The 23577-nt window shown below is 34.4% G+C and overlaps 3 protein-coding genes across 4 annotated transcripts; 1 reads left to right on the forward strand and 2 right to left on the reverse strand.

Annotated features, from left to right (window-relative positions):
• The first annotated feature begins 1583 nt into the window (after window positions 1-1583).
• LOC114384925 (kinesin-like protein KIN-4A) lies at window positions 1584-14250 on the forward strand. Of its 2 annotated transcripts, none has more exons than XM_028344768.1 (26): window positions 1584-2072; window positions 3138-3284; window positions 3380-3529; window positions 3662-3915; window positions 4452-4633; window positions 4718-4842; window positions 5661-5697; window positions 6022-6113; window positions 6226-6333; window positions 6515-6628; window positions 6839-6926; window positions 7091-7200; window positions 7439-7537; window positions 7617-7730; window positions 7830-7946; window positions 8020-8100; window positions 8456-8527; window positions 9318-9411; window positions 9631-9662; window positions 9738-9835; window positions 9917-10015; window positions 10163-10384; window positions 11009-11171; window positions 12942-13097; window positions 13177-13500; window positions 13666-14250. In XM_028344768.1, exons 1-25 carry the CDS (start codon window positions 1953-1955, stop codon window positions 13390-13392), a joined length of 3090 nt encoding a protein of 1029 aa, XP_028200569.1. In that variant the 5' UTR covers window positions 1584-1952; the 3' UTR covers window positions 13393-13500; window positions 13666-14250. The 2 variants fall into 2 exon arrangements, with proteins under 2 accessions (XP_028200569.1, XP_028200568.1); XM_028344767.1 differs by having other exon boundaries at window positions 13672-14250.
• Window positions 14251-15868: 1618 nt separating this feature from the next.
• Window positions 15869-19057, reverse strand: LOC114383490. Its single transcript, XM_028343171.1, has 2 exons — window positions 18650-19057; window positions 15869-16680 (listed from the first exon to the last, which is right to left on the reverse strand). Exons 1-2 carry the CDS (start codon window positions 18809-18811, stop codon window positions 16315-16317), a joined length of 528 nt encoding a protein of 175 aa, XP_028198972.1. The 5' UTR covers window positions 18812-19057; the 3' UTR covers window positions 15869-16314.
• A 2672-nt stretch (window positions 19058-21729) lies between these two features.
• On the reverse strand, window positions 21730-23365 carry LOC114384406 (uncharacterized protein At4g06744-like). The gene has a single exon (XM_028344077.1). The coding sequence runs from the start codon at window positions 23224-23226 to the stop codon at window positions 21919-21921; it is 1308 nt and encodes a 435-aa protein (XP_028199878.1). The 5' UTR covers window positions 23227-23365; the 3' UTR covers window positions 21730-21918.
• Window positions 23366-23577: the final 212 nt, after the last annotated feature.

A 23577-nucleotide genomic window follows, 5' to 3' on the forward strand; every position in this document is an offset into this window, starting at 1 on the left:
GGAATATTTTATATCAATAATATGATAAAAAAATCTTAATTATTTACTTAAAGACATATAAAAATATTGTTTCATGTATTTTTTTTCTTTCCAAAAAGGTGCACATCACAAGTGTGTGATACTGTGTATAGTGGTTATAACTTATAAGGATGGAAGGTATACCTCTTAGACCTAAAATATGAGTGCATGGGAAATTGGCACAGGGTTACATTGCATACCCGAGGTTAGGGTTGTGTGGGTGAAGCTAGCATGAAAAAGTGGTATGGCACCTGTGAAATGTGAACGTGTGATTAGGACGGTGTACCGTCAAAGCTTCCCTCTCATAATGGTGTATAGGGTTCCGCATCACGTGGCTTTGTGCGCTGTTGTTATTCCTTTTTTTCTTTTCTACCTTCTTCTCAAATCTACATCCCAACTAGAACTTAGATTACATTCCATTTCTGACAAGTCTCACACCATTTCTTCACCACCTCCTACTTCTCCGCTCCTTCTCTTTTACTTTTCCCCCCCTTTTCCCCTTTTTAAAGGAGAGTGAAATTCATAAACAATAATTTCAGAAATTAAAAATCATAGATACCTTAAATATAGACCAATCTGATACTGCACTGCCAGTGCAATCATAGCATTTCCATGGTTCACTTTTTGGCTGTAAGTAATTTAAAAAAAAAAAGAAAGAAAGAAGGGAAACATTAGTTGTAGTTTTTTGTGTACTTTTAGTATTATTATTCATTAAAACTAGTTTTAACTAACTAACTAACCACCATTCATTAAAACTAGTTAGTTAGTTGGTGTATTGTATAAGATAAATATTTAATTATATATATAAATTTAGAAATCTAATAAATAAATACATTGAAATATATAAACTATATTTTTTTGGTGAACACATAGAAATTATATTTTGAATCTAAAATGAATAATTAAAAATTGTGATATAAGATTATTTTTTAACTATTATTAACAAATTGTTTTTAAAAAAATCATTGAAATTTAATTAAGACATAGATATACACAAACCAATATCATTAGATTTGCAAAATGTACAATGATTATACTTTCTAAAATAGTATAGATTTGGGTATACTAGAAAATATAATAACACCATTTCTTTTTTGATTTTCATGAAATATATTTTTCAATTGATAGTTGAAGTTGGAGACTAATTTTTTTTGAGACATAAAAAACATTGAAATAAATTTTGTTTTATCTATACACATATATCAAACTTTTGATAACATTCTAGAGTTTGTTGATTGTTAATAACATTTTTATTCTAATGAGCTGAGCTACATAAAAAATAGCTAAAGACACAAAGGAGTCTAACTCAGGGTGCAAGTTATTGTAAATCATGATGTCTATCTTCAATTCATAGAAAAGTTTTACGGAAAAAAAAGAAAAAGTTGGGGGTAAAGTGGTAATTATGAAATACCGAGAGGTTTTTACGGTGAAGTAGAGAGAGGAGCGTTGGGAAAAGAAGAGGGGCAAAATGGGAAAGAGAGGTCATAAAAGAGGTCGAGGAAACAACCGTATGGACAGGTACATTACAGTGAAGGCAAAGGGAACATGATCGTGATGGTTGTTGTTCATACAGTTTACCTTGAGCACCTTGGTTGCAAGTCATTCACATTTTCCCAAACTACCCTTCCCCCCCTCTCTCTCTCTCCTCCTCCAACTATAACTACTCTCTCTCCTTGCTCCTGTAGTACTACTACTAGTGACTGCAACACCACCAACAACAACAGCAACGCTTTCTTACTTTCTTTGTCCTCCGCAGACAATGCGAAGGAACAACACATCACAATTCACAACACAACCATTGCGCCAATTGAATTGATCTCTTTCACACTCAGCTCAACCACACCAAACACTCATCTCACTCACACTCTCTCTTTTTCTTTCTCTCTCAGTCCAGGTAGTGTTTGGCATTTCATTTTATTTTTATTTTTTTTGTGATGGTGGAAGCGGGTGAGGATTGTTGCGTGAAGGTCGCGGTCCACGTGCGACCTCTCATCGGCGAGGAGAAGGTGCAGGGATGCAAGGATTGCGTGAGCGTCGTGCCAGGGAAGCCTCAGGTGCGTGCATCATTGTCACACTCAACGCACACTGTGATAATAGGGAACATTGGAACAACTTCCACTTGCTTGCTTGCATTGTGTTTTTCCTTTGCTTTTATTTATTTATTTATTCGGATTGGTGAATCTGGCGAGAAGAGATCTGGATCCGAGATTGATTGCTTGCCTGATTAAAGAATTAATGGTTATTGGCAATTTGGAATTGCTTTTATGATCTGATGATATGTGCTTGCTTGATTGGGATGTTTGTTTGACTTCTTTCTTTTTCGGTTTGGGTTGCTTTTTTGGGCTTCGCCAGCACATTTTTGTGGAACGGCTCAGTTTATGAAACATTTTCTTAGTTACAACAGGAATACTCCTTGAGAGGCAATCTTGTTCGAGGCACCGTTAGGCAATAAATGCGGACACATCTCTTAGCGGGGATTTGAAGCTTGGATTCCCACGTTGTGGGAGACTAGCTCTTTCTGCTAGACTCAACTCCCGTTGGTTTTGAAACGTTATTTGTGAACTTTGTTATTTGTGAATGAATGGAATCCTTAAACTCAAATCATCCTAAACTTGGTTGTAAACGAAAGTAACACTGTGCGTGTGTTGTTTTTTTGGGTTACATTGGAGATGCGAAATGCTAAAATCTTGATAAAAATGTGGAAAGGTGAGCTAGTTGAGGATTGAACCTCCGACTTAGACACTGCATTCTGGTGTCAAAGCTTGACCCGGTGCCATTTGAGCTACAAGCTCATTGGTAAATGACAATTTAGTGTTAGTAAATTAAAGCAATTCTTTTGTTTCTTGGTGCCATTTAGACTATGTCTCACTTGCTTTCCACATCAGTTGGAAATCACTTGCCTTCCTACTTACTATTTTTTTTAACTCATAGTAGGTTAGAGTGATGAACATGTTACATGTATACATATGCCTTCTATATCCATTTGAATTTTCTCACTTTAAGGAAATTTATCACGCAGTATATTTTTCCATGTACTTAATGCAAGGATGAAAGTAAATAGCATCCTAAATATCTTAAAAATTTGGGTGGAATCATATACTATTATGATTATGATACAGGTACAAATTGGTGCACATTCCTTTACATTTGATCATGTTTACGGGAGCACTGGTTCTCCCTCATCTGCCATGTTCGATGAATGTGTTGCATCCCTTGTTGATGGTTTGTTCCAAGGATATAATGCTACTGTTCTTGCATATGGTCAGGTATAGTTACAGCTAAAAGAAACACAAGTTAAATGCCATTACACTTATGACTTATTCATTCCTCCTTGGTATGTGACATTTTCACTCCATTGCAGACAGGTTCTGGGAAAACATACACCATGGGCACTGGCTTTAAAGATGGTTGCCAAGAGGGAATAATACCCCAAGTTATGAGTTCTCTGTTTAACAAAATTGAGACCTTAAAGCATCAGAATGAATTTCAGCTGCATGTGTCCTTTATCGAGGTCAGTTAATAGCTTTGATACAGGCCTTTGTTTTCAAAGTTAAATTGTGCTTTAATATCTGAAATTAAAAGATTTTATATTTGTGATATTGTTTAGATTAAGCATCTAACAAAAAATTTTAATTGATAAAAGATTCTTAAAGAAGAAGTAAGAGACTTGTTGGATCCATCCTCTATGAACAAACCAGAAACTGCAAATGGACATGCAGGGAAAGTAACTATTCCTGGGAAACCGCCAATACAAATCCGTGAGTCATCAAATGGTGTCATTACTCTAGCAGGATCTACTGAAGTTAGTGTTACAACACTAAAAGAAATGGCTGCTTGCCTAGAACAAGGATCATTGAGTAGAGCAACTGGGAGTACAAATATGAACAACCAATCCAGGTTGCTTATGCATTTTCCTTCTCTTCTTTTAACTGCATAAATTCATTTCTAATTAATTTTTTTTTATCACCCTTTTGGATTCTTAAGCTAATTCTGGATAAATAGGCTTGGGAAATATTATTAGAGCATGAGCTGTATAATGTGATGTTCTGATAATAAAGCAAAAACTAAGAGAAGATATGGTGTAAAAAATATAAATTACTTTTTGGTTTTAAACTCTTCTGATGGCTTAAGCTTTCTACAATCAATCTGAGCTTTCAATTGTTTCCTTTGAAACCAATTCCATATCAAATATTTTCTATTTCTTGTTAGTTAAGGGAATGCTAATAGATGGAACGATTGGTATATTGCAATTTGTAAGAATGCTCGTAGTCTGCTGCACTTCTAAAGATTTTGTCAATGAACAAATCCAGAATTTACTTGTTGCCATCAATTCAGCCTTCATGGTTAAAAGTTGTTCATAAAAATGCTGTTCAATTTATCTTTCTGGAGTTCTCTTCTATTACTTATTCTTCTTCTACTATGTGTCCAACCAGTCGTTCACATGCTATCTTCACCATCACATTAGAACAAATGCGGAAGCTCAATAGTCATGGTGAGATCAGTTTAAATGATACAATGAATGAAGAATATCTTTGTGCCAAGTTGCACTTGGTAGATCTTGCTGGATCAGAACGAGCTAAAAGAACCGGGTCTGATGGTCTGCGCTTTAAGGAAGGTTAGGCATGGCATTTTTCACTTGTATCTTCTAAACTTACTTTTGATCATTATGAATTTTCGAATAATTTTTTCTTTCAATCAGGAGTTCACATTAACAAAGGCCTTCTAGCGCTCGGCAATGTTATTAGTGCACTTGGTGATGAAAAGAAGAGAAAGGAAGGTGTTCATGTTCCTTATAGGGATAGTAAACTTACTAGGCTTTTGCAGGTTTGAGATCTATATGTGTACCTTCCTTCTTTCAGCTTATAATCTTCTATATTATCAATTATGATGTTGAAAAAACATTCTTTATTTTATATAAATATATATAGGACGTGTAACCTGATTAATAAATGTATTTCCCCCTTGAAATCCCTAGTTAGTGTGTGTTTGGATGAGGGTTGACAAAATTGATTTTGAATGAAATTGATTTTGCAAAATTAATTTTGGTTAAAATTGATTTTGAAGTGATGTAGTTTATGTTTGGATGTTTTTATCATAAAAACAAGTTAATAGTAAAACTCAGTATAATTTTTTATCCAACATAAAAGCTACCTAAAATTGTTTTAATTCAGATTCAACTTTAGACCCAAAATCAATTCCTTAACGTGAAACCAAACATATCAAAGTTTACCTAAAATCACATTAATTGGTATTTCAAGGTGATTCTAGAGAATCCAACGGGAAACCAAACACACACTTATACGTTGATTTTATCTTTTCACCAAGGCCTTTATCTCAAGATCTAGGAATTTAGCGGAGAGAAGATTGTGTGCTCTGCATTTCTTATCAGTACCAATTCTTCAGTGCAAAAGCTCACTCATGTTGGATATGGATCATTTTGAATTGAACTGGAATTTATGATCTATCTTGACAATTATAGTTCCCTTGAAGAAAAGAAACAATTATTGTGAGTGTCTGAGTGAGAAGAAAAAACAAATAAAACAGGAAACATGTATATGAAAGATTTTATATTCAAATTTTCTTTCTTTTATTTTTTTTAACAATTATTTTGTATTTATGGATAAAGTTAAATAATTTTGCAGGATTCACTTGGTGGTAACAGCAGAACTGTTATGATAGGTTGGTTGTTTTCCTTGCATCTATCACAATGAATTCTACTTTTTTCACCTCCCATCATTGGCTTTCAAAAGATAAGCTTCAAGTTAACAATTACTAATCTTCAAAAGATAAACTTCTAGTTAATATTTTCCCCTGGTCTGGGAATTATTTTCAGAATATTTGAACCTCTGGTAACTTCTCGGTTTATCGTAAATGATTGATGACAATTATTAAAATGTTGTACTATGTGTTCTTGTTCCCTCCCGTATCTGTGTCAGTTTGCATCTCAGAACCTGCTATCATATTTATAAATTTCTTCTTACATAATTTTTTTCCCTGTTCCAGCCTGCATAAGTCCTGCTGATATTAATGCTGAGGAAACACTTAACACTTTGAAGTATGCAAACCGTGCACGGAACATCCAAAATAAGCCTGTTGTAAGTATCTGCTTAACTTTTTATGTTCCTTTTCATTCATCCTACAAAATTGAGATAATTAGTTGCCTTTTCAATAGACACTAATGCTCGTCTTTTGTGTATTCTTCCATAGGTCAATAGAGATCCCATGTCCAACGAGATGCTAAAAATGCGACAACAACTTGAGTATCTGCAAGCGGAACTTTGTGCTCGTTCTGGTGGCTCTCCTGAGGAAGTTCAGGTAGCTGGTTTCTGTTAAATCTTTGGCAATGTCTTGCATCAATTTTAATATATTTCCTATAATAGGTTAGTGGCAACATTAACTGGACATGATTTATGACGCACGCCTTAATTGTACTTGAGTGCTGGGTCTCTTTTTACATATACTTCTAATATATATAATTTTATAATTGATAATGCAGGTCCTCAAGGAAAGGATTGCTTGGCTTGAAGCTGCTAATGAGGATCTTCGATGTGAACTTCATGAATATCGTAGTAGATGCTCTACTGTAGAACAATGCGAAAAGGATGCATATGTATGCCTCTGATTCTTCTGTTGATAATCTTCTTTGACTCAATTATATTTTGCTCAAATTTTCAGTGCATAGATATGTGCTTTGATCTTATCTGGGTATATGCATTCTACTACTAGGACTGATTACCATTATCATAGCCAGGAGTGAAAGTGACTTCAGGATATTAGCTGCTAGACAGTACATCTAAGTCTTAAAATTTCATTTTTTCAGGAAAATAGCACATGTAATGTAAAGACTGATGGGCACAAGAGGGGCTTACCTATCACAGCATCTGATTATCCAATGAGTGAAACAACAGGTCAGCATCTTCTTTGGCCTGAATTTAATAATCTGTTATTATTGCCAATTTTAAAGCAGCAACTTGCTTCAACTTGTTCTGTACCACTGTCTACTGCTTAAATTTAATCAAGTGAGACTATTATAACTTCTATGATTATGGGTTACAATTGCCGATTTAAGCAGGGGATTCAAGGGAAATTGAAGAAGTAGAAAAAGAGTGGGAGCATACTCTTCTGCAAAATAGTATGGATAGAGAGTTACATGAATTGAATAAACGCTTGGAGCAAAAAGAGGTTGTAATACTGCATATGTATAATTAAACACATTTGATATATTATGCATCAACCAATAACACATTTAAATCAACAGAATTATGGATAACTTTTGTTATGTAATTTATTAAATTTACTGCAAGAAGTCTTGTTTCTGATGGTTAATCCGAACTCAAATAATAATCATGACAGAAGCATTGAGTGATTTTCTTCTCTCTTTTGTATATTAATATACATATTGGGATTGATGTTCACACAGTCTGAGATGAAGCTTTTTGGAATACCTGATGCTGAGGCACTCAAGCAGCATTTTGGAAGGAAGATAATGGAACTAGAGGATGAGAAAAGAACTGTACAGGTTCAATAGAAATTCTGCAAAGTTATTTTTCTCCTACAGAAAATTCATATTTATATATGCGCCTGATTTATGTATGCAGCGAGAGAGGGATCGTCTTTTGGCTGAAGTTGAAAATCTTGCTGCCAATTCTGATGGACAAATGCAGAAATCAGAGGATATCCATGCCCAAAAATTAAAAACACTTGAAGCCCAGGTGAGGAAACTTTTTTTATTTCCATCTATTTTTCCTTTACATGATTTGAATTGGAATAATTCTAAATTGCTAATATCTTTTCAAAATATACAATGCTAGATTCTGGATCTAAAGAAGAAACAGGAGAGTCAGGTCCAGCTCTTGAAGCAAAAGCAAAAAAGTGATGAAGCAGCGAAGCGATTACAAGATGAAATACAATCTATAAAAGCCCAAAAGGTTGATTATTGAACTTTTGCATATCATAGTTTTGATCACTAAATATACTCTTATACACTAAACAATGTTGCAGGTTCAACTGCAACATAGGATAAAACAAGAGGCTGAACAGTTTCGGCAATGGAAGGCTTCTAGAGAGAAAGAGCTTCTGCAAGTATGTCGAGCTTCCTCTTTTCTTTTTTATTTAACTTGTCCCTGATACTCCTCATCTTTATCTTATGGTAGATAAAGTTTGTCAATTAATATTTTCCCTACATGAAACTATTTCTTCATTGTTAGTTGGATCTTTTGTTATAAAAATGTAAAAAGGAATTAAAATTTGGTTTATAGTTTGAGTCCAAATGGTGTGTACTGTTCCAAGCTTCTGAGTAACTCAAATTCTAGAGGTAGAATTAGAGATCAACCATGTGATGGTTGATCATGACTAATCCAACTCTTAAACATGATTTACTCACCTGTACTGCATATTTGTTCTCTGACCTTGTATTAAATATATGTTTGCAAAACAGTTAAAGAAGGAAGGAAGGAGAAATGAGTTTGAACGCCATAAGCTGCAAGCTTTAAATCAGCGCCAGAAAATGGTGAGTATTGCTAAGTTGTTAGACGATATATGTTATTGAAGTATTGAACTTTGCCGATATCATTGGTAAATTTGAGTGATTGCACTGCAAGTCTTTATTTTTAGGTTTCTGTTTAATATATGATCCTATCAGTAGTTTAACTATGCCCAATTTTCAGCATTAGTTTAGTTACTACTATGGTCGATAGGCCTTTATTTTTGCCAGTTCCTGGGGAAAACATGGGGGGGAGGTCTTTGCATCATGAAAATATGCTTTTATATTTTGTTTTTGAGGTTTTTAATGAAACAAGTGTAATGAAAACTAAAGGAACATTTATTATGGATTAAAATCTACATAGAATAGAAGTACTTTGACTTTGGAGTTTAGAACTACACTGTATGATATGGATATGGTTCAATTAGTGGTAGCCCAACTGGATGAGGTATCCAAATTGGTGTAACATGGTGTTGGTACAGTCAATTTAAGCACCCGTGCTTAGCTATGTTAAAAATATTAATTAATATAGAATGCATGTTATACCTTATTTTGCTAGACATTCTTTTAGAGATTAATATTCACTCATGTATAAAATTAAACTTTGTCTGCTTCCAGAATTAAGTATTCATAAATAAATATTCTTCTAAAAGCTAAATAAAACATTGTTTTAGAACGAGGTTTTAAAAAGCCAAATCAAAATGACATGTCATTAATACATCTGTTTTCTGTTCTTTCTACACAACATGCATAACCATCAATGTTGTTTTTGACTTCTGTGGTTATTATTATACTTAATGACTGAATATTCCTTTAGGTCCTTCAAAGAAAGACTGAAGAAGCTGCAATGGCCACTAAGAGGTTAAAGGAGTTGTTAGAAGCTCGTAAATCTTCCAGCCGAGACATTTCAGGTTTGGTTTGTTTTTAGCACAGCTTATGCTCACTTTTAATGATTGGCATGTCCTCTTGCATGAGACATGGGGAATTTTATCGGATCATTTGAAATGGATAATCTTTTAAAATGCCTTAAGTGGAGGAAACTGTCTTTTAGTGAAGAACATGGGGATTTTAGTGCACTTACTCTTATCTTTTATTTATTATTCTAATTCTAGTTATACTTCATCTTCCAGGTTCAATGAATGGAAGTGGAACAAATGGACAGGTAAAAAACTTTCATCTCCTTAAATTTGCTTGATTATCCATGCTAGTCATAAATACGTTTGAATTGATTCTTTAGAGCAATGAGAAGTCCTTACAACGGTGGCTTGATCATGAGCTGGAAGTCATGGTAAAAGAGCATGAAGTTCGTTTTGAGTATGAGAAGCAGAGCCAAGTGTATGCAACATATATACCTAAGTTATTTTACTTACTGATTGATCTGGATTGTAATATTTAATATTGTGATGCAATCTTCAGGCGAGCTGCGCTTGCTGAGGAGTTGGCCATACTAAAGCAAGTAAACGGGGTTGCTGCCAAGGGTCTCCCTCCTCCCAGAGGAAAGAATGGATTTGCTAGGTCTGTTTTATATATATATAATTAAATTTGTTAGTGCTCTCATTACTTTTTGAAAAATTTTGGCTCTTTCAAATAATAACACGTGCAATATAAAAGGAAAACATTTCTCTCTTCCTGGTTGCTTTTAACACCTGTCATTCTTCTCAGAGCATCCTCCATGTCCCCAAATGCAAGAATGGCCAGAATAGCTTCACTTGAGAGCATGCTGAACATATCATCTAATTCACTTGTAGCAATGGCTTCTCAACTTTCTGAGGCAGAAGAACGAGAACGGGCCTTCACTAATCGTGGACGCTGGAACCAGTTGCGCTCAATGGGAGAAGCCAAGAATTTGCTTCAATATTTGTTCAATTCTGTTGGAGATGCTAGGTGCTTTGTTCAACCTAAATATTTTTAATCTCTCTCTCAAAGAGGAGATATGTGCATTAGTCAGAGTGGCCAAAATTTGCATGTTTTTATCTCCATATCTGATCTAATTCAAACTTGTTGATTTTGTTTTATTTATACGAAGGTCAGTAATTCATGCAACAAACAAACAACAACAAAAGCCTTTTCCCACTAGGGTCAGTAATTCATGCAATACATTAGAAAAATAATTTACCATATTTTGTCCACTTTTTTATTAATGGAATAAAGTAGAGAGAGAGGAGGTGGACTCCAAGATGCTCATACAAAAATACTTTTATGGATATACCATTTACGTGAATTTTAGTGTTGCTGGTTTGATCTCCATTAACATGGTTTTTGCAAGAACTGGAAAACCAATAAACTAGCAGGAAAAAAATTGCTTTGAATTGTCTTTTTCCCTTCCTGCTGAAGGTCATAATTTTTAGTTTGTGAGGTGTGATTTATTAAACTTACCATAAAAAATAAGTGGAATGTATAGGAATATTAGTCATGTTAAATTACAATATAGAGTGATTTTTTTTCCTGTTTTTATATAACATGCTTGTATATACTGTTGAAATTTGAAGTGTTAGATGTTAACTACAGGTGCCAACTGTGGGAAAAGGACACTGAGATCAAGGAAATAAAAGATCAAATCAAAGAACTTGTAGGTCTATTACGGCAAAGTGAAATGAAAAGAAAGGAAACTGAGAAGGAACTAAAAGCGAGAGAGCAAGCTGTTGCAACCACATTGGCGACCCCAACTTCTGTAAGATCTTAGCTGCTTAAGATTCAAGCAAAAAACAACTAAGAATTTAAAATAAATAAAAAGTTGTAGCGCTGCTGCCAAACAGGTTGGATTTTGACAAAAAAATTAGGCTTGTGAACTGAAGAAATTAACCTTGGCATAGCACCTACAGTTCTTGGCCAAGCCCATCAACATCTAGATGACTACTTGCAAACCAAGTAGTCAGACTCGAAGCTCAAGTTGAATAACTGTCCACTAGCAAATAAATAAACCTCAAGTGCCATTGATCTTGTAGCTCAATCGGTGCTGACTCAAGTCTTTTAGACTTGAGTTTGATGTTGACACTAGGTCACCTTTCCCCCTCCCTACCAAGTGCTTGCACCTCCATGTAACAAAAAAAATTCAAATAACCAAAACAACTGGAGGCCAAAACCCACAAGATTAAATGTTGCTTAGACTTGACTAAGGCTATTGTTGGCAGAAAATGTCGAGAACATAGAGGAGTGAAAATAGAGTGGAGTAGACAATTGTTGATTATAATGGATAGGAAGTCAGTTTCTTCTGATTTTCATACCATATGAGGGGAGAGGAAAATATTATGGAACCATAATCAAAATGGGTTGCGATTCTTTTGTTAACTACTCCATGTTTTACTTTTTTTGGTGATTAAAAGAGCCAAAAACCCAACAACTTACATTTTTGCTCTAAACAAGTATAAAGTAACCTTCATTCCAAATTTTCTGCCTCCCTATTTTTTTTATCTATTCATTTTCCATTCAACAGAGGGCACCCTAAATAATTCCCTACTGATCACCAACAAAAGTATTAAAATACCTCTAAAATGAAACTATAAAATCTATGTCTATAATATTATCAAAAGTAACAAGTTACTAATCCTAATTGGTAAATCACCTTAGATAAGTAGAACCCACTAAGGCCATGGCCTAACAGAATCAGCCTAATAATCAGAATAATAAATTTCTATGATCTTTAAATTTAAGGGCAAATTGTATTCCCTTATCATGCTTAAATTACACTGCCCTCCCTTTTATTTTGAAAAATTACACCAAATTAGAGATGAAAATGTGCTACACTTTGGTTTATTTTAATATTAATATAAACAAGCTTCTTAATAGCAGTGAACAACTATGAACAAGTCCCTCAAGGGCAGTTTTCCTCTTACTGGCTCTTAGTGTTCCCAATAGCTATTTTTTTAAAACTCTTGTCAGTTTTGGGACTTCACCCAAAATTTTCAGTCTTTTAAAATCACAAAGCCAATGGTAATTTAAACTAGCCGTCTAAAGGAAGGCAGTGTAATTTAAACATCTTGTAAAGTAAGTGTAATTGACTCTAAATTTAAGCTTTCTTGAGCTTAATGGCATGTGCATTTGAGGCATTTTGTAGCTTGAGTATAAACAAATTTAAATCTGAAGATTTTACTTGCATAACTTTTAAAATTTCCATTGCGTAATAGTGGCAAATGACAATTAGATTAGCATTACATAAAAGAGGAATGCTACTAACACATTCTTTTAACACTTTTCTTCACGTTCCAATCCCAATATTAAAGAATCTGTCAAAAGAGTGTTCAAATGAGTGTATTGGTTGCCTTCTTCCTACTTAAATTAGGAAAAGCTTATGATTCTTAGGTTTTTATATTGCTTTATAGTGACTATCTCATGGGAATTCTGTCTCTTATTGTCTTGATTTTATCTATGAGACTAACTTTTTGATCGGATCTATATAGCTTTCATTGTCAGCTGTTAATTTATCATCGCTCTCTGTCAACAGGGAAACTCTCCAAATTCATTGAAACACTATGCGGAAGACATCAAGGAACCTTTATCTCCAGAGTCTGTGCCAGTACAGAAACAGCGCAAATATATGCCAGGCATCACTAATGGCCAAGTGAGGGAATCAGCAGCATTTGTAGATCAGAGTAGAACGGTAATTTATTCTCCATTTATATTAAATTGGTATATGTATCTTCGTTTGGCCAAGGATGTGAGATTTGCTATCAATGCAGATGATACCCATTGGGCAACTGTCAATGAAAAAACTAGCAATTGTAGGACAAGCTTCTGGCAAGCTATGGAGGTGGAAAAGAAGCCACCATCAGTGGCTAGTACAATTTAAATGGAAATGGCAGAAGCCATGGAGACTTTCTGAACGGATTCGGCACAGTGATGAGACAATCATGAGAGCAAGGCCACGTTCGCAGGCTTTGCCGCATATAATGTGAATCTGAATGTTATTGTGATCATCCATTTGCTTTGGCTCAGTGTTCATTTTTTAACCTACAAGAATGATCCTAGAAATCAGGCAATAAAGAACCAAAAACTAGGTGCAGGTAATAACCCTTGTCCCATACAACCTTTCAAAAATTATATTCTAACTTATCCTACTTTTGATACAAACATATATGACTTCGTTATAACTATCCAAAAAATTTCTATTTCCTTTATTGGTGAATAAAGATGCATTGATCTGGCATTCTGACGCTACTTATTTCTAGTTGCAGGGTGTAATATTAATGGTTGCTGACAAATAACATTATATATACTGCCCAAATGTTGAAAATGTTTCCATTGTTTGCTGCATATGGAGCATCTTGTGAGGTGTGTAAAAATGTTGCCGAGGGCTACCCAAATAATCAAGAGAATAGGAGATAGTTGTTTGCTTGGAGGCATTGGTGAAGATCTTGTTAGACAAATTATCTTGGAATGTTTTCTGTTTATACTTTATACCAACACTAGAAGGGGGAAAAAAGGAAATATTCTTCAAGTCTTGGAAATGTGTATTGAGGGTTTTCTATTTCTTGTAAGTTTTAAGTTTCTATGCTCATAGTATGTTTGTCAATCATTGATTTTTGTTGATAAAAATACTGTAGCGTTCCTCTGCCACAAAGCAACAGAAGGAAAACTCTTCTGTTTTACCTCTAGGTCTTGTGTGTAAAGAACATTAACTATATTGAAAGAGATTGTAATTTACCATACCAGAGTTTGTAGCAAGAGAAGGATGATAACCGATATGTATACACTTGTTAATCAATCCCCCCACCCCCCCGGGTTACGTAACCGATATGGAACCATTCCCTTTATCCCTGGCAATGTATTTATTTTGTACTGCACGTGGAATGCTCGTTTAGAAGAACTTGTTTACAGTTTATTTGAACTTATTTTAGGACATAAACACTTGTGTAAATGTATAAGTAAACTTGTGTCAGTAAAAGCTGTTTTCAGCATATTTCAATAAAATTTGCAGGATAGCTTATAAGTTCTCACATAACATGTACTTATTCAATAAGACCTTAATTAGTTTTTTTTTTAATCCATACAACATATTATTCAGTTAATAATAACTGCTTACATACATATATATTTTACTGTGGGCAAAGTCCAAGATAAGATAACTTGCAGGAGTGATATTGAATCTTTTGAGCCCTTGATGCACAGCAGTCAAACCAAAACCGTGCAGCACCCTGCCCACGGGTACGTGATATGCGTCAATTATTTATTTTTTGGCTATACACACAGCAGTTCTCTAGTTGAGAAAATTTTATTCTCAAGTTACTTTCTAATGGAGAGACATCACAATGTAGTATTTTGAGAATGTAGTCTGTGACACCCTCTACTTCCAACGGTGAGAATGCTCGGAATTGGATTTCGAACCTGGTGTTCAAATTTCATGACGATCCAACGGTGAATGAATCCGAGATCGTCATTTTTCTGAGATAGGTTTGACGGACTGCGGGAAAAAGAGAGGATTTTGGAAAAAGAAGAGAGAAAAAAAGAGGCAGAGCATGTTGCTATTTATAGCTAGCGATATTCACGACCTATTATTTACTCTATTTATTTATTTTTATTATTTTATAAAAAAAAGAAACTCTATTTTATTCCCTATCAAATGAATAAATCAAATGTTTTTTTTTCCTTTAAATCATTATTTCTCATTATTTATTTATTTATAAAAACCTGATCATTTTTCTAAAACTCTATTTATTTTAAAAAATAAAAATTCTTTTTAAATTGGCTTATGAAGAATGAAATGTTACATGGTCAATTTTGAGAAGGGAAACCTCTCTTTTTTTGGTGGCATTTTGTGCGCAAGCAAGATGATAAATACCAATTTGAAGATGTAATATTTACATATTCTTTGGAGATACAAGGTAGATTGGATGATTAAGGAAGAAGAGAAGAGAAAAAACTCACGGGTTCGATCTCTTCTACTAACAAAAATTAACATTCTAATAAATTAATATTTATTCATTAAAAAAATATTTACATCTTGTACAAGAGGTCCCATACTACCAATTACCGACATTGCACAAAATAAATCAGCACAGCAACAAAAGTCTGGCGTATATGATTTCACAAGAAAAATCAATTTATAAAAGAAGACGTAATTGATGTTCATTTTATACAACAGCTAAGAAACTTGGGTCTTCGGCTGCAGACACATTTATTAGATCTGTAAACAATGCTGCCCTTAACAGAATTGCCAATAAATATAAGTGTAAAACAATCAAACTATCTTGATTCAAGAAAATGCTTGGCAAAAGAATGGACATATCATTGTTAAAATAATTATTTTTAACATGTAATGGCCACCTAAATGTATACATGCCTATAATACGTTATTACATACAAAATCCGCAGAAAGAGGTGGCGTTGATTTATTTTTTAAGTTTGTTTTTAATTAATATTTTCAAATCATAATTACAAAGACAACATATCATTTTCTCGTTATTTCTCATTTCCAAGATGTTAAGAAAATGGTGAAAACAAGAGTTATTTTCACCATATCTTTGAGAATTCTTGAACACGCGAAACAAATTGAAAATAAAGTATCATTTTTGTAATTATTATTTAAACATATCAACTCAAAATAAACGCAAAAAAATATCCCAAAAAATTACATAAGGTACTGTTGGCCCAAATGTGACTCACAATTCTGTATTGATTGGTATGGTTTAAAGCATGGAAGTCTTCAAAGGACATAGTTCGCAATTCACTCTACTATGACAGTAGCATGATTTTTCCAAAGATCAAAGTATAAGGCAGACAGAACTCAGAAGTTCGCTCATTTTCATCAGACCATCTTAATGATGCACCAAAAAACTCACGATGGAAGATGGGCAAACCTTATACCCAAAGCACTGTGATTAACAACACCAGTATGCATAGTGCTCGTCTTTGCGATGGTTACTAACAAGGCCTCCACACTTCAAACAGATGAAGCTGCTTCCATCAGAGACTGCATCCAACACTACTTGCATCCTGCCACTTTCTGCCAGTATGGAAGTCCCATGAGCATCAGGTTCTGGGGTAATTGATGGGTTGGTAATGTTATTGGCAGGTGGTTCAATCACTACAGGCTGAGCTTCAGCAATAGCACACTCAGCAAACAAAGAAGCCAGCTGATCAACTGCAGCATTCTCTTGCAGTCTGCTTCTATACACCTCACGAGCACGATGCAAGGACTGAAAAACAGCTTCATCACCACCTCTAGTCTTCATTGCTACAACCACCTGTTCCAATTATAGGTAAATATCAGCCACCAAAAAGAAGTGCAGATAGTTTTTTTCTTTTTGCTTAGGTTTTCTCATTTGGCAAGTATATTGCACTTTCTGCTATCATGATTTATGTTTCACATATCACAGCATGCAAATCCTCTATGGAATGCTTGAATGGTTGATCACATCACTTCTTATTATCTAGGTTTTAGAGACATAGGAATCAAAGAAAGATCAAACTGTCACATGTCACCAAGCCGATCATAATATATGAGAATTGTACTGTGTTTGTTTGAATGCATCAGTGAAATATGACCTCTCGGAATGTGTTACTAACAAAAGACAACTACCATGGGCCATGACTTCATCAAATACTCTAAATATATAACAAGAACTCCATTTTGATGATGCAAGCAGAGACCTTTTTAAAAAAGTATGAGCTTATGTTTCTGTGCAATGCACCTCACAAATCATGTAAAAGTTTACTTACGTAATCTTGGTAGTTTGGGTACATTTGGGAGTTGGGAGAGGAAGGAAGGAGAAAGAATCTAATAAAAATGAAGGGAGAAAGAAGGGAAATGTACAGGGATTAACTAATAAGTCTACTTATCATTGGTTAGACATTTAAAATCCTCCAAAGTCCTATAAATAGGCGAAATTTAAAATGTTCATAAAATTTAGCAAGGGACCAAGGGTTTGGGGAGTTGAATGAGAATCTCAAATGTTTATCAAAGATACGTAGTTTGGTATGCATATTCTTCTGAGATTGAAGCACATATTAGAGATACTTAACACTTGTCTTTGCCACTCCTACAAGAAGTTGGAATGTCCACAAAGAAGTCCACGAGGAGAGTGATTAGCATATATTAGTGCAAGAAAAAATCTTTTCTTTTTATTCATAAGCTCAGTCAGTATGAATTTTTATTATCTATTTTAAATCCAAAATAAGGTCATCCAAATTGGTTCGGGCTTATTTTGAAGAAATAATGACTAAAAACTAAGCTGTACCAAGTAAGAAATTAAGGTACGCCACCTTTTTGAGAGAGTTTCTGAAAAATAAACAATTATTTCCTAAAACCTAAGCTATACCAAGTAAGAAATTAAGGTATGCTACTAATTGATTAAGTGAAGTTGCCAGCAGTTGTTCCACCCTCTTAGAACTATATTCTGGTCAACGGTCATCTAACTCGACCCAAGAACTGTCCGAGTATTATAAACACTACTTACGCTATAGTTCTAGTTGGTATGGTATCTCAAAAGACTTTACTTAATGCCGATATGGTATTTTGAACCTATGGCTCATCTTTGTGTATATCACCTTGCTTGTTCTGTCAGGCATATATGTGGAAGGGGATGTTTGAAATTCCCACAGCCACATTGCCTGATGCCTGCCTCAATCACTTGGGTGTGGTTTAAACAGGCAACTTCACTTGATGGCAATTGATTAAGATAAACCATTAAAACCTAAAACACCCTAACGCAAAGCTCTCAAGGGAGTTTGGCACACAAGACAAGTGAGATATCCCAGTATCAAATTTCAAAATCCCCCAAAATGCTTGATGCAACAAATAAAATACATTCATATAATCTATAGGAAACCCAAGAATTTGCATATGTATGCTAATTTGCACCAAACTGGCACTGCACTGCAAATTGTAAATGCGAATTCAAACCAAGACTGTCTTACTGGAAAACACCAGCATATAAAAAAATCCCCAATGTTTCTCAATTTCATTCATTTAGCAACTTATAGAACAGTGATTCATTCCACAACAATTTTACTACGAATTTCCTTTCCAACCCTAGAGCGAGTTTAGCAGACTCGGCCACTTCGTTTAAAGAAGATGAACATTTACAACATAGAACGCAAATTAACAAGCCTCCAATATTGAAATGAGAATCAAAGGCAAAAATCTTGCTAAAAATAACAATTGGAAATGAAGAGAAAGAATAAAAGAAAATTGAAAAGAAGAAGAAAGATTACAGCTTGGAGGGCTTGGGAGGGTTTGCCTTGAGTGATGAGCTGGCGAGCCAATGTGAGCAAATCGCGAACGACGTCGGTTTGGCCGGAACTCGATGCCTGCGGCTGAGGCTGCGATGATGATGATGATGATGACTCTGCTTCCACCATTTCTGAGTCCATCATATGATCTTTCTTTCTTTCTTTCTTTCTTGTATTATTATTATTATTCTCTATCACTATCACTTTGATTCCTAATGATAACAATTACTATTAATGTGCCATATCAAATCAAAGGGGTTCGGTTTTTGACATTTTCTTTTTAATTGAATCTGAATGGAATTTGATTTTTGATTGTTTGATAGTAAAATCTAAAATGAATTATGATTAATATAACTGGACGAATGAAAATGCAGGGGTTGTAAATATCGTCCTGCTACTTCTAGCACGTTCTGCTGCTCTATTTCTTTGCAGCGACAACAAGCATATTTATGATGTCACCTAAAGAATTCGGGCTTAGATTGGGCTGGGCTCCTTATATCCTTGGGCTAAGCCTAGAAGTTGACCCATTTGCAATACTCGCAGGACAGTCACATCCATTAAGGGCTGCTATTCTCACCCTCTTTTTCTTCTTCATCTTTTCATCCTTTTTTTAAAAAAAATGTAACTAATTATCATTTTACTCTCACCTATATTTTCTCATTCTCTTAAATACATAACAGAAGAAACAGGTTTTCATGGTGTATTATTCACAACAGGATGTGTTTCTATTGTATTAGGGGCGTGTCCTCCATACATAATGGAAACACATTTTGATTGTGTATATAATACATAATAAAAACATGTTTTCATAGTGTATAATGTACAATAGAAATGCAGGGTATTTTTGAAAGAAGAAAAAAATAATAAACAAAATACGAGGTGAAAAAACAAAAATCCATAGGAACTGCATGACCCGAAATCAGTTCAAGCTTCTTTTAAGTAATAGCTAAAGGTGGATGAAAGAAAAAGCAAATTTATTTATTGAAAAAAATTGAATAGAAAATAAGCATTTGAGAGAAAAGTGATGCAGGACAACCATAACAATAATAGCTCCACTTCTGTCCAAACTCAACTCAATTAATGACATAAGTTGAACGCGGAATAGAAAAAAGCAAATCCTTAAACTTTTCTCAACCAATAAAAATAAGCATCACAAAAAAGTAACAAGTTATTATCCTTTTGGGTCGGTTCTTTTAATTTTTTCTGTTGATTTTAAAAATCCTTGCTGCTCACCTAACTCTACCACTGGCACTGTGCTGCAGCAAAATCACTTGCACCCCCCAAACACATACTACCAACCATAAACTGCGGCATTCCCATGAGATGAACCCACTTAGCCGACTTCTCCATATTGCAACAAAATTTTCATTTTATAATATCTTTATTATCAATTGGTTAAAGATAAACCTTTAAGAGAAAAAAATTATGTACAGCTAATGTAATCTTTTTTTATATAATTATTCAATTATAATACAAATACACATGTATGATAAATGTATTTATTAACTTTTAAAATAATTTTAAAAATAATTTATAATTGAATGACAATAAAATTAATTTATACAGTCAGTAAGTAAATAGTTATTAACCTCACCCTTTAAACATTTTATTCCCAATAACATTATCATTTAAAAAAAATCCCTCGCTCAAAGAGTCCACAAATGAGTCAAGTTTATTCCATGGCAATGTCAAGTCGTACACATTTCCTATATATAATTTATTTTCCAAGAAAAAAGGCTTCCCACTTGGGTTATTTGCATGTACCCGTTGACATTTAAAACCTTAAAAACCAAGAACAGTGCCTAGTGACAAGGCTGTGTTTAGATGAATCTCACGCAGTTAATTATAAAATTATGCAATTGTTGGTCTCTTTTTGAGCTGGAACGCAGCATGGCCATGCATGGCTGAACTGCATTCACTATCCATCAATTCCAAATTATGGGAGCAGTTGAGTTAATTTGCCTTCTCTTCCTTTTCTTTTATCAAATGAACAGAACACTGTCTGAATTAATGTCTGATCAATCAATGCTATATAAGATTGCGAAAGTTATGCTGTGTATCAATAAATTAACATTAATTTAGAAATCTACATATGAAATATTGTAATTTCACTAATTTTGTCTTTAGTTCACTTCCCATGTGAGTTACTTTTGAAGCATGAGAGACCGGGGCCATTAGCTACACGATCATATTATGGAAAGAAGAAAAAAGATAGTGTGTGTGGTTGCTAAGAAAAACAAATGTGGCATGGCTTTGGCACCGCGAGCAATTGCTTATCCCTGAATTAGCCCAAATTTTAGGACCATATATACTTTGGAAAAGCCCCTTTTTTCTTGGCAATTTAGATTCTTTGTCTTTACTGTTGTTGGAGCACCTTTTCTTGACAACCTTGTGGTGTGTTAATGTTTGAAAAATTGTTGAATAGCAATATTGTTTGAATTTGATAGTTTGATTTCGATTAGGTACAACTAGTGCAAGTCGAATCTGATCACAGTTCGTTTGCCAACACACGCAGCCTGCTAGGTAGAAGTCATCATATTACCGGATAACGTTTTATTTTATGTTTTTATGTACATGGAGAACATTTTAGAGAACATTTTATTAATTAGACATACTAATAAATCCCCAATACCAAATTAATAAAGTAAAATGTCAATTTAGTTCTTAAAGTTCTTGACTTTATCCAACTGTTAATAATTTAGATTTTAAACTTGTCACTAATATCTAATTATTTCATCCTAAAGGTATAAAATCTATCATAGTTTCTAAATTTAAAAATCAGACATCAATTTTTTTCAACTTAGATATCTCCAAAATTTTGAAATTAATCATTGAGATATAAATATTCATTTAAAAGGTTAATTTCTTTTAATAGACATTCTTTCATACACACAAGTCTAAAAATTGAATAGTTGTTCATATACTTAAATGACATAATTATTTATCAATTATATCACACAATATTATAGTAAAATTATTATTTAAATTGAGTTACATTTACTGAAATTAATAAATCACTAAATTTAACTTTGCCTGATGTGACCAAAATGACTCATTGTACAAATTTCAATGACTGGATGGAAGTTTTAATCTGCCATATAATGGCTATGATGCACACATTGACTTGAAATATAGAAATTATCTCAGAACATGGATAGACGGATCATCACAAAGCTCAGTTCCAATTATACATTACACAGGAAGTTAAAGAAAAGAAAAACAAAGAATTGCAACCCAAATGCCTTGGGCATCTAATTGTGAATGGAATGTTGAAAAGGAAGCTTACAAGGGATGAGACCATGAAACCACATGAAGGGACACATCCTTGGTGTTGCAAAGAACTCAGCACACTCCATCACTGATCTCTGAAACGGAAGATCAGGAATACAATTGTTCCTAACATCAAGAACCCCTCTCTGAATCAGCATCCTACAAAGTGGCCCCACATGTGTGAAATAGTTATCAGATAATGAAAAGTTTACCAAATTCACCAATCCTACACACACCACTTCTGGCACCATGCCATACAACATATTACCACCCAAATTGAGCACCTCCACCTTCTCAAGACAACTCAAAGATAAAGGCAAAGGACCAGTTAACTGGTTGTTGCCAGCATCAAACACTGTGGCCTCTTCGAGAAAACCAATCTCATAAGGCAAACAACCTGTTAACTGGTTGTTTAGTAAAAGCACTTCACTTAGAGTGGCCAAAGCCTTGGGAAGACTTCTTGGAATTGGACCCATGAACTTGTTGTTTGCTAAGGTGAGCAAGAGAATATGAGTGGAGGCTAAGTTATCAGGCAACCCTTGAGTGAAGATGTTGTTGTTTATGAAAAGGACTTGGAGGTTTTGTGTGAAAATTTGTGGTGGAACTTCCCCAGAAAAAGAATTGAACCTTAAGTCCAAGAATGTTAAAGAGTTCATGCCTAGAACAGCAGTGGGAAATGGACCAGATAATTGGTTGTTGCTAACATCAAGCTCATATAGGTAAGGGAGTTTGGCTATTTGGGGTGAGATTGTGCCACCAAAATTGTTGGAATTAGCATGGAAGAGAGCAATATCAGGGAGATTATCAATGAAGCCATCAAGGGTGGAAGCAGATAGTTGGAAACCATTTAAGTCAATAGAAGCCAAAGCAGTGGCAGAACTATTGTCTGGGGGAATGTCACAGTAGAAGCCTTTGTAGCTGCATATATCTGATCCTACCCAAGTTTTGGTCACTCCTAGTGGATCTGAGGTGATGGTGGACTTGAATTTTTGGATTATTGGATACACTACTTCAAGTCTTTGGTCTGCAAACACAAGGGGAGGTGAAGAAGCTGGAACTGCTTGAATGGTTGTCGATTTTTGACATGGTGTTGTGTTTGTGTCAAATTGGTTGTTGTTGCAACCTTTGGCTGAGCCACCACCAACAGTTTTGCTTCTGTGGCCACTACTACTTCTGAATTTGTGTGTGTCTATGTTAACATCATGTGGTGACATGTGAATAGGAAGAGACACCAAGAGGATATACAAAGTTGTGAGCAACAATTTTGCAGGCATGCTTCTTCTACTCATGTTGTCTACACTTTCTTTGGTTTTGAAGCAAAGTAGGCAGAAAAGAAAGAGGTGCAAGTTTATTAGGCCAACTTTCAACTATCACTTCAGTGTGTGTGTGTATAAACAAAATGATTGGGTGGATAATAATCCAAAGAAATATCTGGATATTGGAATACTATGAATATGATACACCATACTTTATATACTTTCTGCTATTGTACTACCTTCCAGTTTCGTCACATGGGCGTCATATTTGATTCTGGACATGATATTTATCAAAATCAATTTCTTTGGTGTTAATAATACTAATATATATGTAATTAGTTATTTGAAATAATTTAAACTTAAAATGTCGAAAAAAAGAAATAA

Source organism: Glycine soja, chromosome 14 (assembly GCF_004193775.1).
Source record: "Glycine soja cultivar W05 chromosome 14, ASM419377v2, whole genome shotgun sequence".
NCBI lineage: Eukaryota > Viridiplantae > Streptophyta > Magnoliopsida > Fabales > Fabaceae > Glycine > Glycine soja.